The 9,549-nt window shown below is 36.3% G+C and overlaps 1 protein-coding gene across 1 annotated transcript; it reads right to left on the bottom strand.

Annotated features, from left to right (window-relative positions):
* Positions 1 to 5,046: 5,046 nt before the first annotated feature.
* Positions 5,047 to 7,009, bottom strand: LOC109216256 (probable pectinesterase/pectinesterase inhibitor 17). The gene is made up of 4 exons (XM_019380400.1): positions 6,940 to 7,009; positions 6,429 to 6,581; positions 5,522 to 5,818; positions 5,047 to 5,363 (listed from the first exon to the last, which is right to left on the bottom strand). Exons 1-4 carry the CDS (start codon positions 7,007 to 7,009, stop codon positions 5,047 to 5,049), a joined length of 837 nt encoding a protein of 278 aa, XP_019235945.1.
* Between the last annotated feature and the right edge of the window lie 2,540 nt (positions 7,010 to 9,549).

Raw genomic sequence — 9,549 nt, 5'->3', positions numbered from 1 at the left:
AAGGAGTATGTGATGCTTAAATTTTTTAGTCATGGACTTCATTTATCAGAGTACCGTGATATTATAATAACAAAAGTTAGGTGATTATAAAGGTTATGAACATATATATAATTAAATTTTTATTGCTTTAAATATGATAATAAAGCAGTAATAATTTTACTTGGATTATATATGACATAACTTTTCTAATAATTGAGACAACCATATATGTTAAAGTACAGTAGTAAAAAAATAATACGTGTGGAGGTGATTCAATCAAGCACTACAAGTAGTTCCAACAGTATTTGTAAAAACACAATTCCAATAATCAGTGAGTTCTTGCTTTATGTCGAAAACATAGAAGAGCATAAAACAAGAGAAGACTTCGTTGTTCTCCCAGAAATCCAGAATAATTGGTTGTCAAGCGCAACGATAATAGTAATGCTGAAAATTGTTTAATAAGGAAAAAAATTTCATCATTAAATGAAAATACAAGTTCTCCAAATTACATTTTTGGCAAGACAAACATAAAGATCTAAAAGTGGAATGGTAGATCGATTTTTACTCTTTAAAAATAAAATTTATGGTGGATAAAGCTATAATTAAGATTATATATTCAAAACAAGAGATGAACTAATATTAAAAATCGAATCAATATTAAATAAATTATTTTTTATGTTAAGACCAAATAATTTAATCTTTCAGTTAATTATTTATCAAGAGAATTCAATTCAATTAATTTTTAAATTCATCATATGAGTAAAATTATTTTTCAAGTTAAAAAAAATCTTCGGGTACATAAATTTATTTTATAAAAAGAGCGTTAGATATTAAAAAAATTAGAATACAAAGTAAAAAAAGGTTAGTATAGTATTAAGAATTAGAAGGTCATGCAAGTGCCTGAGGAAGCACAATCAAAGTTAAATCATGAAAAAGAGCAAGCTTTCAAGACAATATGATAAAGAATCGATTCTAAAATAGCAGGATTTACCTTTGTAGATGCCTTCGGCGAAATCGAAATAATCTTTCTATGTCATGCATTACTTGCAAATATCAGATCAAGAGGCATAATACGATTAAAATTAATAATATATGGTGTACCCATCAATGATTTTATTATGAGGCCACTCACTATAGATTTGATATAGCTCTTCAAACAACTAAAATAACCATCACAAATATATCAATGCAGAGCAATGGTGCTAAATTTATAAGGAAAGCAAATTGTATAATATGAGACGAAGCGCTTATGGCTAAGTGTCAAACGATTGAAACAATTGCTCGGAGTTCTAGAGACATGTTGTATATCAATAAACCGTTTGGTGGAAAATTAATGGTTTGGGAGGTGATTTCTGTAAAGTACTACCAGTAGTTTCAAAATCGACGAAAGCAAAGACTATAAAAGCTCGCTTGCCAAAATTATGCTTATGGCCTCAAATGAAAAGGATTCAACTGACAAAAAGTATAAAGTAAGAATAGACCCAGTATTCAGTGATTTCTTGCTTCGTGTCAGAAATAAAGAAGAGCATCCGATAAAAGATAATTTGGGTCTTCCATAACACTTAGTTATCAACCCTAATGGTAATAGTAGTGCATTTAATAAGGAAAATATTTTCATCATTACATTAAAACACAATTTGTGCAAATTCCATGATAGAAATTAAAAAGCTATCTTAGCTAGCAGAAATGAATATGTTGATCAACTAATAAAAGGTTGATTGCAAAATCTTATGGTAAAAACAAAATATTTTTCAGTTTTTGACTCAGTGGAAGATGATAGCAACAATTACTACCAAGAAAAATACTTAAATACTTTAATACCAAATGGCCTTTTACCATACGCATGTTACCATACCAGTTGTTGTCAAGTTTATTATTTCTTACGCATGTTAGTATCATCGTATATAAAATAGACTAAGTTAAAATTGATCTTCCATTGCATATAGGTTGATTTTGAAGAAAAATATGTCTTTCGTGCTACTGAAAAACTTAGATCTGTCGAATAGCTTATGTAACATCATACAAAATGTATATAGAAGTTTTGATAATAACGGCAAGCATGCAAAAAATATGATACTGGTCAATGTGCTTTTAAGTATATTTTTATCCCAGAATTCAACTTTTGTCGTCCGAAACTAAAGAATATCCTTTTAAATTTGTGTGAAAATAATTTTCAGTATGTTTATGTTTTGTAATTATAATAAATAAAGCACAAGGCAAACATACTAAATATTGGACCATATTTACCGCAATATATACGTTGCACGAACAACTATATGTTGAACTTTCAAGATGGATATCAATATCGACAACAAGAATTCTGGTTATGGCGGAGCAACCAAAGCATTAGAAGGAAACATACAAAAAAATATCGTCTACAAAGAAGTGTGTAATAAGATACCATCACATTAAATACTTTTAAACTATAATATATAATTATCTACTAACACGAATAAATTGATCATTTGTGTAAGTTCTGATGACGTCCTTTCATTTTGAATAATTTTTTGGCATTTAGATGATTGTTGTATTATTATGCATAAAATTTTACTCATTAATTAAATTTTATTGCTCCTTCATATAAATAAATGTTTAAACCATCACGTGCTATTTTTAACGTGCAACGCACGTTCGTAGATACTAGTAACATAAATATAACGATACAAAATATAAATTTGCCGTCAGCGTGCCTTTGTTATTATCTCATGCGGCTCTTATTTTGGGTTCTCTTTCAATTCCAAGTTCTTCATCGGTCGTTCTCCATCACTCTCCAAGGACTACGGCTGCTTTGGGAGAAAGAATTGGCATATAGCAGGTTAGTTCATACAATTGTAGGAATATGTGCATGTTGAAAAAGAATTCAAGGAACACATTTTGTGCATATTGTAAAGAAAAGAGCAACTTTCATAAACCACTATGTTTTAGTGGTTATTAGCTAGTTGTAGCTACCATTTGCTATATTACTTCCTATAGCTATGTTTTCAGATTTTTTAGAGTGTATTTGATGTATTGAAGCTACTGTATTCATGAATACAGTAGCATTTCTAGGCGTGAAACAAGGGATTACAGCTAGACAAATTTTTGTATTCGACTGTATTCATGGCGTGAAACATGGGATTACAGCTGGACAGATTATTGTATTCGACTGTATTCGACTGTACATGTATTCACGGCGTGAAACAGGGGATTACACTGTTTTTAATCGGAAAGTGAATCAATCAACATAATAGGCTCCTAATATAACTCATCAAACTCAATTAAAACACACAAGTTTTGTATTTTCAGTTAAAAGATTCTCACCGAAAAATACCCCAAAAATATAGCAATCTTCAGAGAAATTATATAATACATCTGAATACATAAATTATATTAATTTAAAAAAATATATGAATATATTCATGAAATATAGCGAGACAGTGAATACAATGAAATAAATAGAATACAGCAAGATACATTGAAATATAATGAAAAAAAAGACAATGAATATAATGAAATACATGAAAATACAGCAAGATACATTGAAATATATTAACAGAAAATTCAAGTTGCTCAGCCCCCAACTCCATCGTCTTTGTTCAAGAACAACCCTAATGTCGTCTTGTTGAAGCAGCATCAGTATCCAGTCATCGCTCGCCGTCACCATTGCCTCCGGTTGCCAACGATTAGCACATAATTACCGGCGAAGTAAAGGAGGTTTTTGTTGATCCGATATGTTGCGTCAGAGAATTTAGCACGCCACTGGCCGTGAAAATCGCCCGCCACTGTGGTGCTGACTCCGCCCAATTTCTCCTTATTGAAGGCGGCAACTCGGCGCTGCTATTATTCTTTGCCTTCCTTGCCCTTGCTGTAATGCTGCCGTTGAATATTCATGCCGGAAAGGCTCCTATGGCTGATCAGATTTCAAAGACTACTATAAATCATATAGAAAAACGTTCTCCTTTACATCGGGAAGTAGAGAGAGGGAGAATAGATATAGGGTAGGGGATAGGAGAAATTTGAGGGGATATGAGAGAGAAAAATAATACAAAACTTGTTTTATGACTTAAGGGTAGGAGGTAACCATAAACAGATATTTGGCTATAAAAATCAAAAGGTAGCTATGGAATATAATTTTTTAAAAGGGTATTTATTTAAAATAAATAAGGTATCAACATTTGTTGTAGGACGAAAAAGAATTACAAAAACATAGTAGCGAAGCCAGAAATTTCTCAGGGTGTTCAAATTTGGGATATAATTAAAATAATCATGTTTGTAAATAGCTATGGTTTTGGAAAGAGCCATACTATATATTTTTTTTTAAAAGTAGCTTAGTGACGTTACCGTTTGCAATATAACAGTGAATATAAAAATATCAATCTTTTTTTATGAGAAATTATATATTAAGGAGCAAGTGCAAATTTTATAATGGTTTAATTATAGTTAACTATTAACATTTATAATTTAAGAACGTTTATTTACTAATTATGATTAATTAAGTGATAACCATATATGTTACATCACATATCATTATGTGTGTAATTTTCACTAAGTTGTAATTTTCTCCTAATTGAACTCCCATTTTAGGAGAAGATTTAATCTTTCATATATATTTTTACTTAAGCTTTTACCAACTTAACCCTGATTGATTCAAGACATTTTATGCATGATATGAAATAAAGTTCTTTCATTTGCTTCTGGGCTCAATGTAAATACGATAACTTGACATTCCTTTGTAAATGTTTGTAAGATAGCAAATATATCTAATATTAAATTAATACACTTTAAAATGTAGAGTTATGATCCATAATGACGGATGAAAAATATTGCCTTAACTCGTGACTAATATTTCTCTTTTAGCTAAAATTTTGTTAATTCCTACAAAGAATCCTCATCCTTTTGTTTAGAAAAAGAACTTTTTATTATATATAGGGGGTAAAGGAAGGAGAAGGGGAAGGGGAAGTGAGGGAGGCTTTACATGAGGAATCGAACCCTCATCATCAAGATCTAGATATAGTGTTATTATGTTGGGGGATCTATTTATCTTTTTTAATTTCTCACCCGGTATTCGGTACCTACATTGGGGCCCGACTAATTCGGATTCGCGCCGGGAAGTCTCATAGTGGGGGTAAAGCGCTCCATAACAAAGGCGACTCCATACCCAGGGCTCGAACTCGAGACCTCTGTTAACGATGAAGGAGTACCTACCACTCCACCACAACCCTTGTTGGTGGGGATCCATTTATCACCTTGGATAAAGTTACGTACTGTAAATTTGGATATTACTTCTCTGTCATTGATGGCGTTTAACCAATTTACCATGCCTATCGAATTGGCCGCTGGTCCTCTGTTATTATACTCTGCGAAATATACGGTTGTACCATCCCATTGAAGCCAACCTTGTGGGTCTATAAAATCATCAATAAAATTTGACATGATTATTGCTGTTGAATGATCTTTCTATGGTCTACTTGTCACCGCCGAATGATTGTTAAGCAATTCAGATGTGGGTGTTATTGTTCAATTTGAAAAATTAGCCCTGAATTCATAGCAGTCGAGTCAAAACCTGGAGCAAGTATTGTGATTTCTTGTCCTGATACAGGTAATCTTGCATAAATTACACTATTTTGAGAATAGGCTTGGCCATCACCAAAGATAAAATCTATGGTGCCAAAAACTTCACATTCTCTGAAAAATTGCACCCCGTATTGCGAAAAAACTGTGTCCTGATAACCCTCAAAACGACACAGATAAAATGTAACGAAACTAGCTCCACTAGTCAAGGCGGCCGCTTGTCCAGCTCCTGCTCCAGCGCTATTTCTATTAGTCATCTTCATTCTGATGAAACCATCGCCGTATACTCCTGTACAACAAAAATTTGCTAATGTAATGACTTCAGTTAATCATCGAAATATTATATTAGCCCATAAGCTAAACAATATTAATAGTTCATCTATAATCATAGTGTTTTGGGTAGCTTTCACGCATTTGGCTATTCCATTTTGTACTAGCTACTTATCCTACTGTTAATTCTATCTACCAAAGTTTAAGAAGATGTAAAAAAATCACCTAGCATTTCTTTTTTTTTCTTTCTTCTCTAATTGGATTTGAACTCTGGTTTTCATGGTTTTCACTCACTTTATAGATCGCTAAGTTGTACTCTCGGGTACTTTTCTTTTCTGTTTTTACTTTTGGGATATAATAAATATAGTAAAATTGAACTCTGGTTTTCATGGTTTTCACTCACTTTATAGATCGCTAAGCTATACTCTCGGGTACTTTTTCTTTTCTGTTTTTTACTTTTGGAATAATGAATATAGTAGAATTGATCGAACTTATGGGAGAGATTACTCACCTAATGTGACAGTGTCATTTGTTCAGAGACCCATACTGGCGCTTCTATTTGCTGAAAGTATTGTGATTCCCATACCATCACCAATAAGTGCTATGTTAGTTTTATAATGATTCATGACCAACAATAACGTTTTCACTGTAATGTCCTGCTTTGACGTGTATAAAGAATGGTGTTGCACTCCCACAAGGAGCTGAATCTATAGCATCAGTAATTGTTGTGAAGTTGCCTGTCCCATCTTGTGCAACAGTAAAATCGAAACTCATACAACTCTCTGCACTCCAACAGAAAATCAGCATAATTATGAAAATTCCCTGTTCTTTGCCTTCCATTTAGATTTTCTTGAATTTCCCTTTTCTTTTCTTGTGTTGTGAGGTTTCTGTTCGAACAAAAAGTCTTGACCATTTTTGTTAGACTAATTAAGTAAATGATGCTGGGTAAATTCTAGTTAGATGTAATAAGTTCTAGATCCAAGGTTAGTAAGAAATAAAACATCTAGAAATCGTATTTGAAGCTATTTGAAGCAAAGAAGTGGTTTAATGATGTTCTTATGAATAAACGAAGCAATGAAGACAAACCATAAATGAAATGAATGGTAACATTTATTTACAAAAAGGACTGATTCACCCAACCGTGCAACAAAGCGGATGATTCTCTTTCTGATAGTGATGTCGGATGGCCAAATGTGTAAGCATCAACCATTTTTTTATATCTCGTGTGGAAAAGCCTGGACCAAAGCAACCCATTGAATGTTCTTTATAGATGATGTTTTGTAGTTGATTCGAACGAAGTCGAATGCTAGCTCTTGTTAATTCGAACAATGTCGAATGCGAGTCGATTCGAGCGAGGCCGAATGTTAATTCTTGTTAATTCGAACGGGGTCGAATGCGAGCTTTTGTTGATTCGAACGAGGTCAAATGCGAGCTGATTCAATCGAGGTCGAATGCGAGCTGATTCGATCGAGGTCGAATGCTAGCTCTTGTTAATTCGAATGAGGTCGAATGCGAGCTGATTCGATCGAGGTCGAATGCTAGTCGCGATTGGCATAATGTATAACCGTATAAACTTGGTGAGATGAGAAATTCGTTTGTATACACAACTTTGCTTTCATTGGAGTTTGCATGTTTTTGTTCTGTTCGTGCATACATTGGAGAAGTCCCAATCTATCTAGTCCCTTCATTGGTCGGCGTGGAGAAGTAGTCGAGAGGCCGGGCAATGAAATTCGTGCTTTGAACTTCGAGATGCCCTCTCCGTTCTATGGCCTCGTCGAGGTTATCTTCTTTTGTCGTTGTTTGACCAGCTTTCATTTGAACATCTTAGGTTGGGCTTACCAACCTCGACCGGTATAATTGCATCAGTCTCGTAGGCGGACGAGTGCATCGTTTCTCCTGTGCTTGTTTTCGGCGTGGTGCGGCATGCCCATAGTACTTCGGGCAGCAACTCCGGCCATGGTCCCTTAGCATTCTCGAGAGTTTTTTTTTGGATGCTCAATATTGATTTATTAGAGGACTCCGCCGGGCCGTTTCTCTCAGGGTGATAGGGTGTGGAAAGTATCTTTTTGATATGCCACTTTTCAAAGAACTCGGTTGTCTTTTTCTCGGTGAACTGTGGTTCGTTGACGCGGCTTATTTCTTTGGGGATGCCGAAGCGACATATGAAGTTTCTGCATAAAAATGTAATTACTTCTTGCTCGCGTATTTGGGCGAAGGCACCTGCTTCCACCCACTTAGAAAAATAATCAGTTAAAACTAAAAGGAATCGTATGTTGCCTCGTCCTGCTGGGAAGGGTCCTAAGATATCCATTCCCCATTTGATGAATAGCCAGGGAGAAATGACTGAGTAAAGGCGATTGCCCGTCTGGAGAATCACGGGGGCATATTTTTGGCATTGTTCGCACCTTTTGACAAAGTCAGCGGCCTCTTTTTTCATCGTAGGCCAATAGTGGCCTACCTATATGAGGCATTTGACTAGAGCTCCGTTGCCAGTATGAGCTCCGCAGTGGCCTTCGTGTGCTTCCCCGTGGACGTGCCTCATTTGGTTTGGTCCCATAAATTTTGCCAGAGGGCCGGCAAACGTCCTTTTGTACAGGTCGTCATTAATGATGTTATGTCTAGTCGCCCGCATTTGCAGCTTCTTGGTTTCTTTTTCTTTATCCGGCGGGAGTGTCTCGTCCTGCAAATTCGGGATAATGAGATTCCACCAATCCCGAGTTAAGTTTGTAGTTTGTACCTCGATTTGGTTGATCGATGAGTGGAGGAGGGTAATCGCGTTCCCTTTCTCGAGTATGCCTTCAGTGGTTGTGGCCAACTTGGCGGGACCGTCTGTCTCGATGTTCTGGGCTCGTGGGATTTGGTCGAGCTGGCACTCCTCAAATCGGGGTAATAGCTTGCGAATCTTTTATTTTGGAAGTCCCTGTGACTTGATTGACGACAAGCCGAGAATCGCAACAGGGACGACCCGTCTCGCTCCGTATTTGAGTGCTGGTTTTAAACCTGCAATCACGGCCTTGTACTCGGCCTCATTGTTAGTCAAGTCTGGGCATCGAATGGACTTGGCGAATTATTTCGCCAGTCAGGATCTCGAGTAAGAGTCCCAGTCCGGATCCTAGGGCATTCGACGCGCCATCTATATGTAGTACCCCTAGGTCGTGTAGTTTGATATGAGTGTGATCGGCTTCCCCTTCGACTTCGGGCATTATTTTTACACTGAAGTTGGCGACGAAGTCGGTGAGCACTTATGTCTTTATTGTCGTTTGTGGCTGATAGGTTATGTCGTGCTCGTCGAGTTCTTCAGCCCATTTGGCCAATCGGCCTGATAGTTCGGGCTTGCCCAGAACACTCCTCAGGGGGAAGGTCGTTGCTACCGAGATGGGGTGGCACTGGAAGTAGGGTCTAAGCTTCCGTGAAGCTATGACTAGAGTTAGGGCCAGCTTCTTGAGGAGTAGATACCTCGTTTCGGCATCGACCAGGGTTTCGCTAATGTAGTATATTGGAGATTGTGTACCTTGGCTTTCTCGGGCTAGGACCGCCCTCACAGCTACGTTAGATGCTTCCAAGTAGACGAGGAACCGTTCGCTGGTTTCTGCTTTGTTGATGGTGTGGAAGAGGTTGGCAGAGGTGTCGGCTATTGCTTTCCTCCTTTCCTCTCCATTTCCTGTCATGTCAGATTTGTGCAAACAAAGGAAACACCAGTTTTTGCAAAGTTTTATGCTTTTTTCTTCTCAGATCTAGAAGAGACTAGAA

Source organism: Nicotiana attenuata, unplaced genomic scaffold, assembly GCF_001879085.1.
Source record: "Nicotiana attenuata strain UT unplaced genomic scaffold, NIATTr2, whole genome shotgun sequence".
In the NCBI taxonomy this organism is placed as follows: Eukaryota; Viridiplantae; Streptophyta; class Magnoliopsida; order Solanales; family Solanaceae; genus Nicotiana; species Nicotiana attenuata.
Note: the sequence above shows the minus strand (reverse complement) of the source record. Positions and strands in the feature narration are given on the sequence as shown.